This window comes from Taeniopygia guttata, chromosome 8 (genome assembly GCF_048771995.1).
Source record: "Taeniopygia guttata chromosome 8, bTaeGut7.mat, whole genome shotgun sequence".
Taxonomy (NCBI): Eukaryota; Metazoa; Chordata; class Aves; order Passeriformes; family Estrildidae; genus Taeniopygia; species Taeniopygia guttata.
In genome coordinates, this window is record NC_133033.1 from 22,134,219 (window position 1) to 22,157,639 (window position 23,421).

The window sequence follows — 23,421 nt, forward strand, 5'->3', positions numbered from 1 at the left end:
ACATGGAAACTGGGTAATTGTAGAGGATGTCATAAGGCCATGTAAGTTAGGAAGAAAAACCCAACATCAGCTTGTAAAAGGATTATCAGTAAATGAACACTGAGGGAAAAAAGACCAGCCAATATAGAGACTTGTAGAATAGTGCTTAAAATTATTGGAAAGAGCACATCAAGATTTTAATGAACTTTTATACAGATGCCAAACTAGTGTTGAGAGCCACTACACTGGATGTTTTTGGCAACTAATTTAAAAATAAATTTTTGCTCTAAATATTGCAAAAAAGAAATACTATCATATAATGAAAGTAGCAAAAGGGAAATACTTTATTCTGGAAACTAATTTGCTTTCTGGGATCTTTGAAATATACCTTTAGTAATAATTCAGAAGGATTTAACTCTTAGGCTTCAGGAATATAATATTTTACCATTTTCTCTGTGATACCTTTTTTTTTTAATATAACTTTCTAAAGCCCAGAGTGTAAATGTATGTATATGCTTTTAGCTCATTTCTCGGAGTTATTCTTTTCTTCCCTCATCAAGCTAGAAACAAAATTTCTTGCATTGTTTGTGTGGCTGTAACAACACTTAATCAGTTATACACACTCAAGTGCATTTAAGTACTGTATGGAGTGCTGCAAAGCAAAGGATGTAAATTCTCAGCTGGTGTAAACTGGGTATTTCTTTCAGCATTTCCCCATGGACGTGCATCAGCTAAAGATTAGTCAATGGTCTGTTATTTGGTAGAAATAAGCAGGAAAATGAAAAGTGGCAAGCTATAATTTTTCACTGAACTGTATTCAAAGCATTGCCTTTATTGCTTTTATTGTGACAATTTCAAATTTACAGTGCACAGCTGAATGCATAACAGCACTAGCTTCATAGCACTGCACTCGTACCCGTGTACTCTGCTTATCTCCAGAATGTGTCTGTGTGTTGTGTTGTGTTTAGCTCCGATGGAAGGAATGCATCACTATCTCCATCTCATGTTCTAGTAGTCAGTCTGGTTTCTCCTCTGAAGCCCAAGATGCATTAGAAATGTCCAAGTGAAAGAAGACTCACTAAGCAGATTTCATTGTGCATTTTATCTGTCTCTCCTTTGCACATGCTTATTGTTCTTAAATTAACCCAAATAATGATAAAAAAGAATGCTGTCTTTATATATAAAAGGTGTGTATGCATGTTCAACCTCGCTTTTGTCTCTGTATCAAAATGACATAAAATTGTATTTGCTGTGTGTATACACGTGATGGCTGATGTATGGGCAACTCACACTTCTCGTTCATCGCAGGTGTGTGCACAATAGCCGTATACTTTTATATAAACACACAGGTGCAGATGTACAGAAATGCCATGTCAAGCTGCCTTCTCCTGTGCTCATGGATATATCCCCTTGGACAAGAGGTCTATAATAGGTTTACTGACTGAGGCTTTGACAAAGACAATTAGAGATAGTTAAATACAGAAAATGTAGTTGAATTTGTCATAAATAACTGAAACGTAAATAAAAATCTCTAAAGATGAGCAGGAACAAGTCAGTCAAAGTGGCTGGAAGGAGATACTGTAGAAATTTGAGTAGGCTGATGAGTGAGGAACAGGACACAGCTTTTCCCTTGTCCGTGTCCTTTGTGGATAGTACCAAGCCATGTGTTAACCTATGCCAAGGCTTCTAAAGAGATAGAATTTCAACTGCTGAATGGGATTCTTAACTGAAAGCTGAAGTAAAGGCTGCTTGTCCTCAGGTTTTACACCAGCAACTCAAAGATGCATGTAAGATTAAAGTCTTGTGGTTTATGGAACTTTGGTGTATGTCATTCTCCATCTGAAACACTAATTAAAGGAAATTATCTCTGAATTTGCAGCCACATGGGATAGTTTGAAACAAAAAATGTACATACAAAATTCTTCTTATGGAGTGTTTTTTGCATTTTATATGGACATGTATATGAATTGTGTAAATAGGATTTTCTTCCAAATCAGAATGTATTGTTCAAATACCCTCTATATTTATAAAGTGAAATAAAAATTTCCCAAGGTAGCTTTCTCAGGCATTTTTGTTATCAGTTAATTGTGATATTATATTGTCTAGAATGAATGAGCAGAGCTTGACTCCAGTTGCCAAATTCAGTGTTAAACCCATAGTAAGATGAGAAAATAACTCTTGGATTATTCTCTAGAAATGCTGTGTGATTCCTTGGCAGGTTTTATTTAATTTAGTGCTTTTCATTAAGCTGCATGGCTGCTTTGTGAAGCTCTCGGTGTGAATCCTGCTGTGTCACCTCCTCCCTCTCCACAAAGTGTTGCGCTAATGCAGCCCTGTAAGACAAGGGATACACAATAGGCATATTGTAAAATACCTTGTTGAGCTCATACCCTCTGCTGGATCTTTTCTCCTAGTTTTACTTTTCCTATTTTTGGGTAATAGTTTTGCTAGTTGAGGTTTGAAGTGGCACGGTAGAAACATGAATGTCTGCTTTTCAGTAATAGTAGACTTAGTTCTTCTGGGTTTTGTTTTTAAGTATCACTGCTGCTTGCTGTGGAAATAATACTTTCTGGGTTTACATGAAATTGATTCTTAATTACCTGAATGGTTTTAGTACAAAGTACAAATAATTTGAAACTCTTGATGGACTCTGAGGTTGACCTTAGGTATGCAGAGAAACACAAAATGCATCATTAAAATGCTCAGTCTTAGATTTCATTAATTTTATGACTGTAAAATTGTCACCTACGTTTCCAAATGAAATGCTCTAATAAGGAAGACAGGTTTATGTGGTAAGGCTTTGTAGTTCTTCAGTTCAGACCACTCTTGAAACTTTTTCACTCTTCCTTTAGGCAAATCCCTTAGAAGCAGAATGTTTCAATTTTACACATTTTGTGTCAATTTTCCAGACAGAAAAGTAGCCCCTAGACATTAGACATTTAGCTACGGAAAGGCAGTTTCCTTCGTTTTATTTGATTACGAGAAGTTAGATTCCTGCTGATAGTTCAGGACTGTTAGTGGTTACCTGACTATTTGACAGAAAACATTTCCTCTCCTTTGTTTAACCTTTGACTCGTGAATGTAAAAGTTTTATCAGAGCTGTAGTGGAAGCACCGGTGAGGTGGAAGTGTACTTACGGCAACAAGGGTTGTGCATGACTTTGAATAAAAGTCTGAGCTCCTGCCTTGTGGCTCATTTGGATTAAGAGAAAATGCTAAGTATGTTTTTAATTAACTATGAAAGATCTTGGTCTTTTGCTTTTCTGACAAATGGGGGCTGTACTTTTAAATAAAGACCCCTGTACTCTCCATCAGGGAATATATATATCTATTAATATTCTCTGTTTTTGTTTCTCATGATTATGGAAGAAATATTTAGAGAAATTGTATGTTTTTGGGTGTTTTCCTATGTTTGTCTTACATGTTTGTTTTTCAAACAGTTATTGATTGTGACTTGAGGAATGCAAGGACAGTGGCTGCAATTAAAGAAAAATAAATAGGAAACCACTAGTGGTTTCATAGTTTAAGGACTGAAATTAATTTAGACTTCCAAATGCATTAAAATTAAACATTAAAGCTCTGATTTTCCTCTACTTTCTCTACTGTGAAGGGGATTAATTGATAACCTTTAGACATTTTTATAAGACAGCTAATTAATTATGAAGTGTACTGACTGCTCATAAATAATTTTATGAATACAGGTATAGTGGTGAGGTTTTTCTGGTAATGGACTTTAATTTTGATTTTATCTGTTGTTAGGGTACATATTAGTGTGTACCTGAACACATTAAGATACACTTTAGTGTGTAAGGTACATATTAGTGTGCCAGTTCTGAATTAGGAGGAGTAATGTATTACAGGTCTCCTCTGTCAAATTCAGCCACTTAAAAACTACGTGTTTCAGACAACACATTTCTGTAATGTAGTGAAAAAAAGTAGCTACTCAGCTACTAGATGTTGATGGACATTTGTGTGCTGGGTGAATTTTCTGAACATAGACTAGTTCTGATGTGCTAGCAAAGATTAAATAATTTTTTAGGATTTGTTAACAGGACAAGGTAAGAAGATCCTTTGACCTGCAATGCTTCTGGATTTTACCTGCCATACAAACAATGCAAACAAACTAACAAGGCCAAGTGCTGGGTACTGTCCATGCATCACAACAGCCCCATGCAGCATCCCAGGCTGGTACAGAGTGGCTGGAAAGCTGCCTGGTGGAAAAGGGCTTGGGAGCAGCTGAACCAAGGGCCAGCTGGGCAGAGGTGGCCAAGAAGGCCAAGGGCATCCTGGCCTGGACCAGGAATAGTGTGGCCAGCAGGACCAGGGAAGGGATTGTCCCCCTGTGCTCTGCACTGGTGAGGCAGCACCTTGAACTCTGTCTTTGGTTTGGGCCACTCACTCCAGGAAGGGCACTGAGATGCTGGAGAAGGTCCAGAGAAGGGTAACAGAGCTGGTGAAGGGTCTGGAGCATAGGCCTGATCAGGAGCAGCTGGGAGAGCTGGGGGTGTTTATCCTGGAGGAAAGGAGGCTCAGGGGTGACCTTACAGCTCTTTACAACCACCTGAGAAGAGGAGGCAGCACGTGGGTGTTGGGCTCTCTCCTGGGTAATAAGTCATAGGACAAGAGGAAATGGCCTCAAGTTGCACCACTGGAGGTTTAGATTGGATATTAGGAAAAGTTTTGTCACAGAAAGGATTGTTGAGCACTGGAACAGGCTTCCCAGGGAGGTGGTGGATTCACCATCCCTGGAGGGATTTAAAAGACAGGTAGATGTGGGGGCTGGGACATGGTTTGGTGGTAGATTTGGCAATGCTGAGTTGATGGTCGGATTCAATGGTCTTACAGGTCTTTTCCAACCAACAGGATTCTGTGATTCCATATACAACTCTTTGTCCTATATGATATACTGGATAAAGATGTAAAGCCTACAGCCTCCAGTGTTTATCTACAAATAAATCTGTTTACTAGAGTGGACCAAATCAATTAATAGGATTATTAGCAAACGTGCTTCCAAAATCAGCCTATGATGAAAGAGGACAAAAGTGTTGCTTGACAGCCTTGAGGATTTAACAAATTGCCAAGAGCTTGTACTACAATCTAAGTTTATCTTGTAATCTAAATCTAGCTTGTACTAGAATCTAAAAAAAACACCTGATGGTGTCTTTATCATGAACAAACACACCTGTGTGTACTTTGAATGCAGAGATGCATGGTGTATGCACACATGCAAATGCACTCTTTACTGTTAGTGAAAAAACAGGTACAATGATCCTTTATTATGCTAGGAGAATTACAGTTGGCTAATACATAAAAGAAGAACAGAAAGGGAACTTTGTTGCTTTCCAGTAGATCTTTGTAGTATTTTGTTGAAGTACATTCTGACTAGAAATATTGACAAAAGCTTTTGCAGCTAGACTATATTATTGAAGAACTGAAGATTCTGGAGAAAAGAAGCAGAGGACAGGTTCTGGCAGGTTCTTTGGTTTCATGCCATATAATGTCATGGAGTAGTTGTTTTGGTTTCCTTAATTTTTCAGGTTTAAGAGGTACATTGAAATGATATTAACTTTGTGTCTGTGGTTATAAGGCTTAAAGCAATTCTTTTACTATTCTTTCAGCTCATAAAGGAAACTGACTTTCATAAACTATGGTCAAGTAGGATGTTTTCCTTAGTGGTTTTGTTGCACAAAGACATGGAAGTGCATCATCAACCTGATGTTGCTAAGGGAAGAAATTTCTAAGCAAGTACCCTGGTCAGCATGCCTTGCTGTATGAATAAAAATCTCCCTTGGCTTTCTGTTAGGGTTCATTAATTTCAAATAATTAATCTGACCTTTTTAAATGCTTAAAATTGTATTTACTTTTTCTTTTCTCAGTAATAGGGGAGCTGAGATCATGCATATAGAAAAGAAGTATGATTAATATTTCATTGAAATAGAATTTATTTTTATAGAATGTTGTTCATAAATGTTCATTATCAAAAATAGATTGTCAGATGAGATTTTGGAGTATTCTACAGCAAATGTGCTGGGGTCATGTATACTGTTAACACAGAGGTGATAGCAAGAAACTGGAAAGCCTTTAGGTAGTCTTACTCATTTGTGTGTGCAATATTATAAAAATACTTTCTGATTTATACCCACCTTGTACCTTGACTTTGACAAAATGCTAGGACAGTGTTCCAGTCCCTGATGTATTTCTGGTTTGTGAAGCTCTTCCACAGCTCTGACATTTCGAGAAACTCTGAACACTGCAGCGAACAATTAATTCTGTTTGCCTCTCTGTGCTGTGTTTCAGTGATGTGTAAAACCAGGTTAGCATGATTTGAGAAGATAATAGAACAGGAGTCCTAGGTGAAAGAATGCTCAAGGATCAGATGTTTTAGGTGCTGATGTGGTGGGTGTTTTATGAAGGCATGGAATGTTCACACCTGTAAGCAGTGAGTGGCCTTACAAAGGTGCACTGAAGTAAATTTTATGATTATATTAAGAAAATATTGAAAAACAAATGTAATAATGTCACACCTTAACCACTGTCAGCAATACCAAGCATTAAAAACGTCGGTGAGCATTAAGAGGTTGATGTTGTTTTGATTAATAGCCAGCACAATGTATGGTCAAGTGTGATAAAGACATTAATATGGTGGATTTAAAGGAAATCATTAAATCATTGCCTCTGTCTCTTTGGCTTGGCAAGAGCAAATTCATGATGGATTTTTGTGGGTTTTTTTGTGGTTTTTTTGAGTGGGTGTTTTTTTTGGGCGGGGGGGGAGTTGGTTTTGGTTTTTTTAGGAGCCTGTAGTTAAGCATTTCTAAAGACAGCAAGGATTGCTAGAAAATGCATTAACTATATCTGTGTTCAGATTTCTGCTGTGCTTTTTCCTAAGAATCAGGACCTGTTTCTAAAGCCTTGCCAGCTGCATACTGAGAACAGAGGTGTTACAAAGAAAACATAACCCTTCACTGGACTCACTGCACAAAGCAGTACTTGGCTTCTCTACCAACCAGGGTTTTCCCTGACAGCTTTCCTTTTCCTATCAGGGAAAACATTTTGGTTTTGCACACCAGGTTTTTGCAGTTGCAGCTAGTATATTTCCTGGAATATATACATTTGAAATGTAAGGTCTGCCCTCAGCGTGCACTAAAGCCTTTAAGAAAAGCATGTCTGTGGATTTACACTGCATTGAAGAATGAAGTCTGCAGGAGTGTTATATATGGGTATGAAATGTTCTGAAAACCTTTCAGGCACTATTTCCTTTCTAGCTCTCCCTTCTATTCTCTCACAAAACTATAAATATTACCTATTTAGTAATGTTTGTGATGAAGTTCTAACAGACATGAGAAGATGTGTAACTAGTAAATAAGGCATAATTTTTATTGTTATTATTTAGTTTATTAGACTTACTAGCTTAAATAGTGATGGTGGAAAGTTCTGTAGTGTGTGGTCACTGATGAAACAAACCACTGTTAAAGAGAACCTCTGTAAACAGAAGGCAAATTGGAACTAATACCACTGTTCTGGAGTTTCTTTTCTTGTGCTCTTCAGTTGTGTCTTATTTGTCTTGAATTCTCTTTAACTCAGTGAGAGTATTGTGCTCACAGGCACAATATTTGTATTAAAAATCTCTTAACTATAGATGTATTAATGTGTTTGTGTTTGCAGTACTGGTGAATGGTTTTATTTTTGGAAGTTAATTTTATCTATAGAAATTACTTTATAGGGAGACCTATATCCTTACATATAATGTGACATCTCTGCTATTGCACAGCATTGCACCACTTGTCAAATAGGAAGTACCTGGTCTGCCCAAACAAAGTTGTTTTTCATTCTCCAGGGAAGCAGCAGGCCTGTCAGCCCATTGTGTATAGAAAGATATGGAATTTCAAAATCACACATAACTACTGAAATCTGTAAAAATTAATGGTAGTGGGAATGAGAGTAGAAAATGTTTCAAATGTTTTTTTGGTGCCTTGAAAATACTAAGAAGTCTAAGTATTATGAGTTATTCTGTGCTTAATGGAACTTCATGCAAGTATCCAGCATAAAAAAACCCTATACTGTCTATCAGTGATGTGCCATTAAATTTCTGGGGAAAAGTTTGATATGCCTTTTATTTGTAGATAGAGATGTTATAAAAATATGCAAGTCAGAGCAATCATCATAGTAATTTATAAGCACTGGAAAAATACATTGATATTAAAACACTTTTTTCCTCCTGTTTTAGTTACCTACCATGGTTTGAGGTATACTACAAGCTCCTAAATACCCTGGCAGATTATTTGGCTAAAGAACAGGTAATTTTACATATTCTAGTTCTTTGTGTAAAGTATTTTCCTTGAAGTATTAGTCACCATTTCAAATACTGTAAAGGGATTCTATACGGTTTAAAAGTTTAAGGTTTTAGTAGGATTTAGAAGCAAGTTTTATTCCTCTTACTGCAATTCAATGAATTTGAACATAGAGCTTGCACAGTCACTTGAATCCCACGTTATTCTAAAAAAGCTGCTGAAAATATACCTTTATAATGTGTCAGTCTCAGCATAAACAGGTCTTGTGTGAAGTGTGAGCGGTGTCACATCACTGGAGAGCTGCGTGACGTACTGATTGTAAACTGTAGCTCTCTGGAACTATCTGATTATCAGCTGCGAACACTTTTGTTCAGAACTGTATAGAATACGATGTACTGTTTCACCTTTCAGATTAACTAAAAGCTACCTCTCGTAATTCTGACATCTCAAGTAGCAAGACAAAATTACTTGCAGCATTTGGTGAAGAATCCTGATAGTTTAGTTTGCATATTCATAAGCAATTAGATGTGTTCCAAGACTACACAGCAAAGGACCTACTGGCATCTGTCTTTACTGACAACATTAAAGCTATACCTTTCTGCTTTATATTAGTGTATTAGATTTCAATTTAAAAAAAAGCATCACTATTTAGCCATATGCTGTAGACTGGAAAAGCTGACATTTCAAAAATATATGAAGTACAGAATAAGCAATAATTATACATTATAGTAAATGGACTATAGAGAATGATGATATTGTCTGTAAAAAGATAAATAGGAAAGTTTGGTATTAACTGTGTGATTCAATGAAGTGGAATACTACAAATGCTATAATTAGACCTTGGTTTTGGTCCCTATTTCACTATAGTAGAAAAAACTGTTATTAAGGTTGCATTTGAGAGAAGAGGATAGGGGTCTTGATCACCAGTGCTGGCATTGCAGGTATTACTTCAGGCAATTTAGGTAGCAGGGTTTGTTGTTTTCTGTGCTGAGGCAGCTGCTTTAGCAGGTCAGAGAGTTGTAGCAATGCATGGAAGCAGTTTGTTCCCTGCCTGGAGCCCTACCTGTTGCTGAGGAGGCTGTGGGAGGATGCTGCTCCCTCTTGGCCCAGGCACTGTTCATCAAGAGCTAGATCCAAAGCCTTACTCACTGGTATGAGGTCCAGTAGCAACCTCTTCTAACAGGCAGAGGCAGAAGCTTCCTGTAAACTTAAAATAATGTGTTTAAAAGCTGGCCCTGACTTGTCTCTGATACTTTTGGTTTTACTTTGAAAAATTAAATTATTTTACATAAAGAATTTAATTTCTGTGAACAAAACCCCTAAACTGAATTAAAACGTCAAACCAAAAAAAGCTCTTTTCTTTCCCAAGTAAATGTCCCTTCTAGAGACCAAAGTGACAGATACCAGTTAAACCAGGTAGCTGCAAGTACATTTCAGTAAACCTTAACTGTTTTATGTTTTTTGATGAGGCATATTTAATAAAATTTTACAGAAACCTTTAACATGGCTAAAAGTTTTAGGAAGATGACGTCCAGGATATACAGCTTGACATAGTATCCCAGTTTTCAGTTGCAAATGATCTAAGTCCTTTAAGGAGTGAGTGGGGAAACATGTAAGAGATTGGCTTAACTTGCAGATACAATCATTTTATGAGATACAAAGCTGTCCTGAATTTTATACTTGATATTTAAATACTTCGCTATGTATTACAATTCTTTTGGTTATTAAATATTTTTATCTCTATGTCAGTATGTAGTTTGATGTGTAGACAATAGTATTTAGTTTTTATATTATAATTAATTAACTTTAAAATGTATTCCCTATAGGAAAATGACTCAAATGATTTGTTGAAATCATTGTATAGCCATCCTGTGCCAAAGGCGAATGCTTTAGTCAGTTTAAGTGTGGTAAGTATTTTTTCTGTTTTATTCCCACTGACTATGAAATAGTAGGCAAAGTTAGAAGAAAAAGAAACCTCAACCCTCTGAAAGAGTAAATTTGTGTTGCTTCCCATCATTAATTGGCTTGGACAACCTCTTTTTTTCCCTCTGTGCAGGGTAGAGTCTATCTCTGTCTCATGTTGTTTTCTAAAAGTCATAGTCATAGAGAAGAAGAAATTTGAATTTTGCTCTATGGATGAGAAAGTAAACTGCAGTGGGATCTGACAGTGCTAGAACTACTTTTTTGTGTTTCCAGCTGTTTCATGTAGACAATTTTGGTTTCTCCTGCTGTGCATCAGGAGACACTAACTCAGTTTTATTGCCTCTTATGTCTGAGTAGGTACAGTTTCAGGATTGGTCAAAAGTCTGTGAAAACTGGCTTCTTTCCCATCTTTCTTCCTCTTTTCCTAGTTTTCCTTAACCATACAAAAATGCTGTGGGAAGAGCAGTAAAAGTACACTCTGTTATGTGGAACTTGAGGCACATCTCAGTGAAATAACAAAATAACAAAAGCTTCCTTTGCTTTTGTACTCCAACTTTTTGTGATCTGAGATGGGATGATGATAGTGGGGCAGGATGGTGCTGCTGCAGCAACATCAAAGAGTGGATATGTCATTGTTAGGGTTCCTGAAGTTTTAACCAGAATTAGCTTGTGAGTGCATGTTTAAATACATTTGTAGAGCCTGTGTGAAATATAAAGCCAGCACAGAGCCTCTGCTGCCTCTGAGCCATTTGCGTGTTCAGAGCATCTGTACAGTTACTGCACTTGCCACAGTGTGCAAATAGCTGGGTCTTGGTTGAACCATCACACGTTGCAGGATACAGGAAATAATGATTTTGTAAAGGCTTCACTTCCACACATACTGAAATACCTGATTTGTGTGGTTTCTTGTGACTTTTAGCTCATGTATCTTAGAAATAAGTTCGTACTTCAATCGAAGTAAGCACAGATTCTAGAAGAGCATCTGGCCCTATTCTGAGGGCAGGAAAAATGGAGTCTACCACTTCTGTTTCAGCAGTTACTGGTCCTTGCTGCTTAACATAATGTTACCTTTATTTATTTTAATTTTTCATATTTTGGATTCCTTGTTTTTTTCTTTAGGCTATAGAGACCTAACATTTTCTCACCTTGTACAGTGCTAGTTGACTATTTTTGAAAGTCCTTCCAGTCTTGTGTGTTGTTTTTCACCAAAACAATGTATTGGATTTGAGGCTGCAGTTGGAATTGTTTCTGTTGATAATTTTTCCTTTCAGTTGTCAGTGTAATGTTTCAGTTCCTAGCACCTTTACCAACAATACTTCTGTATCTCAAATAATATTTTGCTATCATTACTCGTAGTATTATAACCAGTTAAAATTTGGCAACTCTAAAATGCTTTATAAAATGTCCTTCAAAACTCCTGTGGTTCAGAGGGAAATAAAAAAGTTCTAAATATATTTTTCCATGTATTTCTCAAAAAGTTCATCTTGTCCATAACTTGCTCACCTCAAAATAAATGTTGTGGGGAATGTGGACATGGCTGTCTTGGTGAATACAGCTGGCTACACTGAAACGACAGATTGCTTGCTATAAAGTCGTTGTTTTCTTTCAGTGTCTGACTTTGGAATTGTTTTTTCTCAATTATGCCTTGTTCCCAGTTATATCAAAGAGTTTTGTAATATTTCTTGCTGAACAATGACTATTGAAATGTAAACCTCCTGTCAAATCCTTGGCTCCTGGACAGTAGAGCAAATATTGTGGGCTCAGATAGGGCAAAGCAGGGAGGAATGGGTCAGTTGGAATCCCAATGCTTGTTGGATCTAAAGGCATCTCTGTTTTTATAATGCTGCAGGGGACAGGGAAATATTTATTGCCCCTTGCAGTTCTAGTCTTTTGTATTGATCTTTCTTTTTTGGTCCTCAGATATAGTAAAAAAAGCTAGACTGGAACCATCAGTAGTCATAGACTAAAAAAGAAATTAAAGTCTGAAAAATAATTGTAGAAATGACACCCTGAGGTAGCTTTTCCTTGTGCCGGGATCAGTCTGGTTCAGATTTTGTTCACTCAAATGTGCTGCAGGTTAAAGGCTCATAGATACTGCAGCAGGGTTTGGGTGGCAGACCACACTGGTCCTTAGGATTGTGTGTACATAAATTACATCCAGTATCTGGATATGTGGTGTTTCCAAGCAATCTTTGGTCAAAATGCCCTCGTCCAGTTAGGGACCAAGTTGTACTCTCTGTTGGTCCCAGTAACAAATACTCTGCAGCTGAAATTTATGGCATGGTCATTTGTTCTGTGGAGCCTGAGCTTAAAAATAATTTAGGTCACTTTTTTTTTGTTTGTTTTAATTTTTTAAAATGTTGTCGCTATTGGGAAAGCTGGCTAAGTCTGAATTAAAATGGGGGAGGAATAAAAGGAATAAAACTTACTTTCAGCCAGTATTTTAAACATGAATTATTACATGTAGTAGAGGCAGCTTTGGGCTTTCTTGTTGGAAAACTCAAAAGTCAACTATTCAATCTTTTTCTCACCTTGCATAAGAACCAAGAGATGATTTTTGCAAGTGAGCAAGTTTTGAAAAAACAGCCTTGTCTTGTATCGGTGAGTTTAAAAGGCACTGACTATCTAAAACCTATAATAAATAAAGAAATAATCACTTGCTTTAGGACATCTCTGTTGATTTGAGGCTTACTTATACCTGTCCTTTGGGGAATTCTGCTGCTGTCTTTGGCCTAAATGACCCATCTAATATTAACATACCTTTTCTGTTCAAATCCAGCTTCAGAGCTATGTGTGTGTGCATCATAATCCTTTGATAAAAACTGCTACAAAAATCAAACCCTTGATTTGATGAGCAAAACTTGCATTTTCCATTTAAGTTTTCTTTTTAAAGAAAACTTTATACAGGACAACAACTATTAATTTAATAGTTTAATGAGCTCTTCCAAGGTCATTTATCTTCCCAGGGAGTTCACAAAGATGTGCAAGGACTCCATACCACAGTATTTTTGCTGCTTTGTGACTCTTAATGACTGCAGTAATAGCTTTTCCTTCTCATAGATCTGGCTTCCTTTTCTGTTAATGAGTGAAATATTATTACTTTGTTAATTAGAAATAATTACTTCTCTCAGTTAATAACTTCATTACTGAGAAATCTTTTGATAAATATTCTGTGACCTTATTACATATAGGGAATAATTTTCTGTTCTCAATATACTTCTGAAGAATGCAGACATTGTATCTGAATTTAATCTGAATATTTTCTTCTTCTTAAGCAGAGAAAAAAATATTTTTTTTTCCTGTGTTGATGGGAAACAATACCTGTGATATTTATTGTGCAAGTGGTATGATGTTTATGGGATGCCTTTTTAAAGCCAATTCTTTTCTTAAATTTTAACTATTGCCAAATGACCTAATTTGTGGGGAAAATTTTCTATTAAATGTATCAAGCTGGTTTAATAAGTCTCCTACACAGACTTTATAGTATTAATTTTTTTTTTTCTTGAATGCAAGACACATTTAAGTCTTATAGTCTTAGTTTTGGTCTATCTTTTTCAAGTTTGACTTGAGAACTATGAAAGCTGTGTCTTTGTGTTGCTAATTACAATTGTAAAAATACTGTAAAAACAAAAAGTATGAAAAACCAACAAAATTCTGTAAAAAAATCCAAAAGCTAAAAATCAGTAATTATCTTATTTACATAGCCTGCAGTCATTTTTTTTTCTCCTTTAAAAATTTAGACTAACATGCAAAAATGCCTTAAAATTACTGAGCTATATCCATGTCTGATAACTAATAGGAGCATTGGATTAATGACAGTTAATTTACATTACATCTGGTTTTAGTTTAACCCATTTTATATTTGCATCCTAGATGGCCTCAAACTAAGATGCATAAAATTGTTAATGTATTTCATAAATGATTGCAGGATCTCAGGCTTCAGATCTTGCATTTCTGTTACCACATTTCATTTTTTGGTTCAAAGATGTTTGGAAAGAGAATTTATATCAAGTAATAATATTTCTATTCTAGATATTTTTCTCATGTGAGTGGTTTTTCTTTTCCATTCTAAATTTACATTTTATCCTTTAGCATTTTTTGTTGCAATTTTTAATTCAATCCTTAATTTAATCAATGCTTCTCTCAGGCTCATGACAACATTTAAAGCTGGCTTAATTTCAGTGTTATTGCAAAACTACAGCCCAGCATTTTGTTCTCATGGTTTTGTGCTGTGCAGAACCAGAGCTTGTCATTTCATGTTGTGATCTGCTTAATTCTTTGTCTAGCAGCAGTAAGAATGTTATTAGAAAACTGGCTATTTGCTTAAACACAGATGGGGTTGGAAATCCTAAATGCTGGGTTTTTATGAAAAGATTTTTTTTTTCCTGTGTGCATAAATTATCAATTATTTTTTCCATTCATTAGCACTCGTATTTCATTACTCCTGATATAACTGGATTGCCAACTATCCCTGAAAGTGTAAGTATTCCATTTCTTATTTAACCTCGTTTTGGGCTAGGCTGAACTTTTGCTTTTATCAAGAGGAGATTTTTTTTTCTAAGACTGTTTTTAGAAATGATTGATGTCTATTATTGCAACCTTTAGTTGGTAGTTACTGTTGCATTCATTAACCCATTTTAAAGCATTAACAGGGCATTTCTGACCACTGCTATATCCGCCCTTTACTTGTAGTTACTTGGCTTCTTTGCATTTACTAGGATTACTTATATAAAATATATTCTACTTCTGCATCTTGTGTTTTATTTGAATACTTGCCCTTTAAACACTGCATTGCTCAGCTGCAAATTCACCCATCAAGATATGCAGTCATTTTTTGTGCAAGAAGGCATTGTTTCAGGCTTTTTGAAAACATGCTGTACCTGCCTACACTTGAATGCTAACCAAGCACCAAGAACAGGGGGTTTGGGCCTTTTTTTTGATTCTATTTTTTTTATTTTCTTTATGGAGACTTGCATTCTGTAGATGCTAAATCCTGGATGGTTCTGTGGGTAAATTACAAATGGGAAATCTCAGCTCATCTTCTCTGTGATGTTTGGCTAGATAGCATCTCATAAAAGAGCTTTGAAGGGTCCTTTTCTCTTTCTCCAGCCTCTAAATCTGGAGTTGTGCATGGCTGTAGAGGTGTGTGTTTTTACACTTTAAAACAGTGACTTTCTGGTGGATGATGTTGTTGGGGCAGCACGGAGCTGCTCCTGGCCCCCCTCGGCGTGGCAGGATGCAGGGTGGGATGTGCCAGGGAAGAAGCAAGAGCTGGGAAACACCAGAGGAGAGGAGCAGGAGGGTGTTGGTGGCAGAGGGGAGGCCTGAGGGTACATCTGTGTTGGTGGGATGCACTCTGTGGAGGTGACATAGACCATGTTGCAGCTCAAGAAACCAGGGAATATTGCTGGATGGAGGGATAAAAGAGAGGACACTTGTTGCTAGGGCTCATTGGGCAGCACAGGGCTTAGTTTTTAAATGTATATTTTCATTTGTTTCACCTTATGTTTTGGATGCCTCTGTTTTTAAGGAGTCCCTTAACTTATGACTTGGTGTTCTAATACTGTAGAATTTTGGAGGCTAGAAGGTGTGTTATGGGCTTAAATTGAAGAAAATATGGGAAAGCATCTAGCTGGGCATGTGGCTGATGAACGATCTTGCAATGATGCCAATGTAGATTTATTTTTCTGGTTTGAGAAGGGTAAAATAATTTTAAGGTGCCTTTCTATAATTACTTTTTACTCCACTAATAAAAGCCTCATCCTTTCAGTATGAATCAAAATAGTAAGGTACTAATAGAGAGTTAGAAAATGCAAGAGATGAGGTAATTATAGTAAATTAGCAATAAAATTAATTTTTTCCTTTTGTTGTAAGATTCACCTATTTCAGGGGCAGTAACTTTTCAACTATAACAAAGAAAAAACTGTGACTATCTCCAAAAAATAAATTGGTCTGTAAAAGATTGTGAACTGGTTTTTAACACAGCTTTTTCAACACAGAATCAGCAAACCATTATCAACTGCAGTGTTAGAGGGTGTCCAGGGTAAATTGGACTGAGATTCTCATGGTGCATCAGCCTCTGACAACCCCTTAAAAGTAACATTTGAAAGACCAGAGGTTTTTTCCTAAAACTGAGTGTTGATAGCCCTAAATCTCTTGATTTTTATCTATTCCAAAATTCTATGCAGCGTGGACCAAGAAAAGCTCTAATACTCCATGTCTTGAATTTAACAATGGGTTTATGAATTTGAATGAAACTGGATTGTCCACTGGATCTTTCTTTGTCTTTTCAATTTTATTTTTTCTTTAATGTTGCAATATATCCAAAAAGGAAGTCACCCCACTCTGAAGCTCTTCCTACCTGCCCTGGCTGTTTGTTCAGGACTGGGTGACCTTGCTGCTGTGTGTTGGCCACATCCAGAATAGAATGTTAGTGTACAATTCCACTGTTGATGTCTGGCCTGCTGCTGGGGCTTATAGATAGACTTCTACAGGAACATTCAATAACAGTGTTGTCCCTGAGAAGAGATCAATAGCAGTTCTGGTTGCAGATATGATAATCAATGTGTGAAATTCAATATTTTGCATATCAAGGCCTGTATTAGTATATTTTCATACAAGTTCTCCAATGTTTACAGAAATTTGCTGTTTCCTAGGCAATTTTGCTGGTAGCTATTTTAGCTTATTCAGAACTTGTATGTCTCTGGTGCTGTGCCTTGCTGAAATAATTGTTATATTCAGCTGGAACACCCCCACCCTTTTTCGATTTTTCCCCCCAATTTTCTGATGTCTGAACTATTAATGGAAAGTGCTGGTGACTTTGCTTCTGATTAAACCCCACAGTGGGATTCTTACCAGGGGTGATAAGGGTGCTGCAGGAAGAACCCAGTACCTTCCACCAATTCTGTGGAGTGTTTGATGTCCTGGCACACACAGCTCAAGCAAAAGCTTGGTGTACAGCTGTTTTGCTGTACTTGAAATGGGATAAAATGTGTTGAGTTTGGGAGACCCTGGCAAAGGAGCCTTTTATTACTGTAGCTGTGGCAGAATGGTTATCACTCTGGTGGAAGATCTGTTCCTGGGCTGGAAGTAATGGTCACCTTAAAAGCATATATTGATATAATACCCAATTTCATATTTTTTTGAATTTGAAAATTTGAAAGGGCAAATCTAAGTCACAAGCATAATGAAAATGAAATGAGCACAACATTAATAACTTATGCCACAGTTAACTTTTCATTTGCTTTAAAACCCAATTAATTATTTTTGAAGTGCACAAATTTTTGTGCAAAGGGATTTCTTTAATAGTTTGGGGTTTTTTTTTCCCCACCTACTAATTAGACAAAAATGTTCACAAGTAATATATATCAAATGTTCCACTTAGCTATTACTGTTGCTATATTGTTAACTTTTTTTTATTCAAACAGAGAAACCTCACTGAATATTTTGTTGCTGTGGATGTGAACAACATGCTGCAACTTTATGCCAGTATGTTGCACGAGAGACGAATCATTATTACCTCCAGCAAACTAAGCACTGTAAGTACTTCACACATCTCCTTTTAAGTAGGATATATTGAACATTTCACAAAATGACCTGCAGACCTCTGTGGTTTTAGATATGTTCCATGTGTACTTATAAGACAATATCTACATACTCTTCTAATATATGGTTTTAGTCTGGCTCTTGAAGTACAAAAGTCTGATTTATGTAAGACCTACTCAGATACATTAAGTCAGGTTAATTATTTTTCTTATCAGGAGATGAGAGTTCTTTAACTCTCCTGAGTTCATTTCTGTGCCTTCTAACCTAAAAAGAATTCTTAAGAGCTATTATAAGATCTTTATTATTCACTTGTGGCTTATTCCATTGGAGCTACTTGAAAGAAATCAAGGGTCCCTAATAATAGCTGCTATCCTAACCTGGTAATAGGTAGATTCATCATTGTTAGAGTGGTTTGGGAGTGCACACTGTAATATCTCTGATTTGGAGCAGCTCTTCAGACTGTCAATAATGTACAACTCCAAATAGCAGTTTTTTAATTAAAGGTTTTAAGCTACTGCCCACATTAAAATGTTTATTTTCCCTCCTAATACGTGCTTAGGCTGCTTAATAAAAGAATGTTGCATTTTGTTTGGAAAGTATACCTAAATATTCAGATGCCATTTTATTTTACTCTTCACAGAATCTTACAGATTTTTAAAATCCCCTGTATTTTGAAAATATTCCCAGGTCAGTTTTTCATCAGTACAAGACACTCACTTTATAACCAAGTTTTAATTGCAGAGTATAATTCTTATGCAGAATCTTTAGCCTTTTAAGCACAGTTACCTATATTTTTTTGAAGAATGCTTCATAGAACATATTGTTTAATATGCTCTATGTGATAGAAAAGCAATTCTGTGTTTCTGAGCACTGCTAATTGCACTACCAAATAAATGAACACATGGGTACAAGGTTGGATATAGTACTAAAAAATACTGTTTTCAAAGACTTGCAGGTGCTGTAAGGAGTGAGTATTCTTTAATTATAAATAATGTTTAAAAATCCTTTCCATTTTTTTTTAGTCAAAAATAAATTGAAGATAGAGAAGGTTCAGAATTGCTGTAAAAGGCTGACAGGTTTTACAGTTCTTGGTGCAGTAGCAATTATTTAATTGCCTTATTATTTTTTTAAACAGCATGGTGTTGGGTCCCTGTGACCAGCACTGCAGTTAGGGCAGTGCACCAAGGCAGCACTTGCCCAGTGCTCTGCAGGGTGTGGAGGAAAGTCAGTCCTGGGGACTGGAGTGAAGCAAACATGGGGTCTTGTAAGCAGAGGCCACGTGAACAACTAAAAACCAGCAAAATAAATACTACATTAATTCAGATAATCTTCACATTACTAGTCTATGAGAGACTTTTAACCACCAGAGATGTTATTTTTTTTTTTTTAGGAAATCTCTGTATTTTAGGAAATCTTCATATTTTATTACAGGGTTTTTTTTTTGTTCTTCTCTCCGTGCTCCCCTCCCCTTCTTGAAATGGAGAGGGAAAGAACTGTGCATTCACAACATAGTAGTAAGACCTGAATGGGCATATGGATTTTGAAGGGAAAGCCCTTTCAAAGAACCTGTCTTAGCAGAAGCTCACATGATATAGCAAAACTGTGGAATCAGAATTTTTTTTCACTTTGCTAGTCTGAAACGCAGCTTGCTATATTTAAAGGGGAAAAAAAAGGGGGGGGGGGGAAAGAAGAGATACACCATTAAAAAAACCTCAGCTCCAGTGATGCCCCAGTCAGCCCTGTTTTACTGCTCCAGTAGAGAGGAGATAGGAATCCTGATGGCAGCTCTGAGCCCATGGAAGATTCATTGAGCACATGTCCATCTGCTTGACACGATTTAGAATTGTACTCTCAGCCTACATTTGGATCTGCTTAGGACTTGTTTTTGTTAGGCTGAACATCTCAGCTGGTCTCTACTGCTGTGGTGTGACAAGAGAAGAGGAAGTACCAGAATTAGACTGTGCTGATCTCGACCACCTTCTTTAAATTATCAGATATCTCTTTGGAAGTCATTACACAGCAGCAGATAGAATATTCTGATGGTGAGAAACTTCCATTTATTTACCTTTGGCTGTTCATTCTTAACCTTTTAATGAATTAAGCGCCATCTTGTTGGTGTCTTCACTTGAAAATAATTGATGTAACTTTCCAGACATTTGTAGTGGTGTTTGGATGTCCTGGAGAGTGTCCCCAAGCTGTGAATGTAAATAGTAGCTTTCAGGTCAAATCCAGAATGAGAGAGTGCATCAGCTTTACTTTTTTTTCTGGTTGCTTTTTCAGTCTACTAGCATTATTTAACTCATTGCTGAACAGAATTACTGCCACATCATGTTGGATTCACTTTTGATACAAGATTGTTTAATGTTCACTTGCACTAGTGAGGTCTGATAAAACAGAAAAGTATACTGGCTTCTCAAGAGCTTCACTTCACAGAAGTGCTGCCTGCTCATCTCTTTCATAAGCAGAACAGGGGTGATACATAGCTTGCTTCTTTACAGAGCAATATAGTTTAAAAAGTTAATGAAACACTTTCCAGTATTGCCTGTAAGAATTTAATTCAATTGCTAAGAATGATTGAATGTGTTTTTGGCAAAAGATATTTCTTCTTTAACATGGAGATTGCTTGATCTAGTACAGTAAGCAAATGGACTATATTTGGACATCAACCTTTGCAAGCTTTTTCCGTTTTGCTGTTGCGTACAAAACACAGCAGACTGGTACTTTCTGTGGCAAAGTTCTTGTTTTGATATTCCTAAATTACAGCTTGATACTAGAAAAGATTATTTTTTCAAAAAAGGTGCAGTCAAACACAACTTTCTGTTAAGGGAGTTGTGTCTTATCTTTAGGGTTAACTGAATATCAAGTGTTTATGTCAGTTCATGGAGACTGGGTTGTGATGTCACCTTCAAGTTATCAGCTCTGTTTCGGTTCACTATCTCAGGGCAGTGACTGATAACAAAAGGCATAATTCAAGGCCTTGCTCAGTTTCTCCTCACCCTTCTTGTGGGGGCCAGGAATGGAAAACTGCACTTACTTATGTTCAGGAATTCTTTGTCTGCCACTTCTGCCCTATTAATTTCATATTGCCATTATATTCAAGTAAAGGATAAGTCCTAGTATGGAAATAAAGGGGACAAAACATGATCCTATATTTAAAAGGGTTTACTATAGAGAAAAAAAACAGAAGGAAATAAGGTTGCCTATTTTAAATTGCTGAGTAGAGTTTTTGAAACTATAAAAGCAGAAAAAAAAGAACCATCTTTAGGATGTTTCAGCTTATATTTTACTTCAGCCAAGCGGGCTTTGTTTTATGTACATCTTCAGAAAATTGGAGTTGTGTTTTCTTTGCATCTCCCTTTAAATTAATTTTCTGTGGGTTTATCGCCTTTAAAAATTTCTTTGGTGTAGATATTTGTCTACTAGTCCTTCCAATTACTACCAAGATACAAGTAGAAACTTTCCAGCACTCCATTCTGTTGTGGCTTCTGGGTCATTATTTGCCCTAACTGTTGATTCTTTTATTAGCTAGACTTTCCAACCACTTTAATAATGTGATTATCACCAACCTCACAGCTTGCTTCAGGCTTAGCGTTAGAGCGAGATGGATTCAGCTAGCCTGAGGATTATGCTCTGTAAGATCTGTTTGTAGCAAAAATTACCATTTCTGGCTTTTGAACAGTAAACTGTGAAAGAGAAACAAATTATGTTGCTTTGGATTAAGTGAAAGGATGAATGAAACAAAGGGATTGATCTACTCATAGAGATGGCTGTTAGTTATTTCACTTTAGCAGCAAAAGGAAGACCTTTCCTAAATGTCAGGCTGTATGTTCTTTCACAGCACTGTTTCCCATACGTCACTGCATCTGCATGTATTCTTATTAGTTACATGGAGCTGTATGAGTTTCAGTACTAATAATTTTTTAATTCAGTCTTTCTATAAATTATTAAAGTGCTGGGATTGGCTTTTCCAGGAAGGCTGAGCTACAGCATTGATTTTATGCATGCTGGAGGCAGGCCCTAGATGTTTTGGCCCCAAGTGCACCTGCTGTGGTAGTCTACCAGAACATCATACCACACTCTCATGTATTCAAAGCAAAGGAATAAATCATGATTTTACAACAGTGCATCAGTTGACTTATTGCTGTTTTGTGACCGGAGGTAGGAAGGATTGCTGTTTAAAGCCATGTCATCGGTTCTCAAGTCACTCAAGCATGAAAGCTTGTCATATGCCTCTGTAATTGTACCTCTGCAGTCTCTCCCTAACTAGTCAGCTGGGGCTGTGCGCTCGTCTCCAGCACCCGGCTGGCCAGTGTCTGACAGGAGCTTTCTCATCAGCCTGTCAGGAATATGCTAACGAGATTGGATCTGCTGCGGCCGGCACTGGCAGGTGGAAGGATGCTACACTTTAAAGCAAATGTCTAAATGTTCCCTTTGCTTTGACCAGTATTTGTTTTGGGAAATACAAGCCTGACGTGTCTCAGAGCACGGTGCTTACAAGTTCTGCATGGCGCTGGCTCTGGGTTTCTTGGTAGTCCTACAAAAACAGACATAAATATCAACAAAAGATACAGATTTATTTGTTTTTCTGGTGAAGGGAGCACTGAATATAAATTTATACACATACATTTGTGGAATTACTTTTACTGTTGCATCCATGGGAAGAGAGCTTTCTACAGTTGCCCCGGATGCCCTCAGTGAATTGGACTGTTGGCTTTATTCTCTTTTCTCCTTAGTCTTGTTCAACTCTTGTCACACTGTCCATAGTTGCTCAGGAAAAAGTATTGCAGATTTAAAATTTAATTCATATCTCAACTTCATGTGACCTGGAAGTGTTCAAGGGCTAAATTTAGTTCTTAAAAGTCAAGAAATGGATGGGAATTTATCATTAACTTGCAAGGCAGAATGGATATTCTGCTGATACTCACTGTGCTCCCAGAAGCATAATTAGAATTAATTTTGGAATATAACCTCAGATGGGCCATTTGGTCTGGAAGTAAATGACAAATGACATTTAATATTTTTTTTATAGTTCATGTGTAGGCAGTCTAAGATAACTGGGCAGGGGGTAAACTGTTGTAGGTGCAGTTAAGTTCCCATTGGCACACCTGTAGGGAGCACATTTCCAGCAATGAGGCTATAGGATGTCATTATGGAATAAAGTGGGGTTAGAATACACAGACAGATCTGGAAAGCTGTCTTAGTCTTGACATTTGGAATAGCTTTCTCATTGCCACAGAATAATATTAGGAGAAATAATTGCTTTAAAAAATTGTGAAAATAAATTGAAATATGTGGTTAAAAAGAATCTTTTAATGGGAGCAGGAGGGAAAAAGCCAGGAAATAATTGGAAATTGCTATTACCTGCCATCTATGTAAAACATGAAGAACTCCATTACTGTTTCTTATAAAAAAAAAAATTAAAATCCCAAACCTCAAAAATCCACACTGTAAAAAGAAAAGGCATGTAGGCAGACAGATCTACAAATTAGCTCCAGAATTTAATTTTTCCCTTACTAACACTTGCAGGAAAAAGAAAGCTCCAAGACCGAGTCAATCAGGGGCAAAGTTGTTTCTTTTTCATATGACTTTTGGCAATTCAGTAGAAGCTGAGGGAACTAAATTCTGTGTTGAGCCAGTGTGGGTGCTGCTGTGGGACTCAGAGAAGCCTTTAGGAACTGAGTCCTTTG

At 36.8% G+C, this 23,421-nt stretch overlaps 1 protein-coding gene across 6 annotated transcripts in view; it reads left to right on the forward strand.

Moving 5' to 3' along the window:
- DENND1B (DENN domain containing 1B) overlaps window positions 1-23,421 on the forward strand; it is a 179,804-nt gene that overhangs the window by 92,959 nt on the left and 63,424 nt on the right. For 4 of the 6 annotated variants that reach the window (XM_072932638.1, XM_072932641.1, XM_072932640.1 and 1 more), the window contains exons 6-10: window positions 8,203-8,272; window positions 10,093-10,173; window positions 12,731-12,790; window positions 14,615-14,668; window positions 17,617-17,727. In XM_072932638.1, coding sequence (XP_072788739.1) covers window positions 8,203-8,272; window positions 10,093-10,173; window positions 12,731-12,790; window positions 14,615-14,668; window positions 17,617-17,727 — 376 coding nt within the window. The remainder of the gene's footprint in view (window positions 1-8,202; window positions 8,273-10,092; window positions 10,174-12,730; window positions 12,791-14,614; window positions 14,669-17,616; window positions 17,728-23,421) is intronic. The other 2 variants (XM_072932639.1, XM_030279378.4) reach the window with 1 other exon arrangement.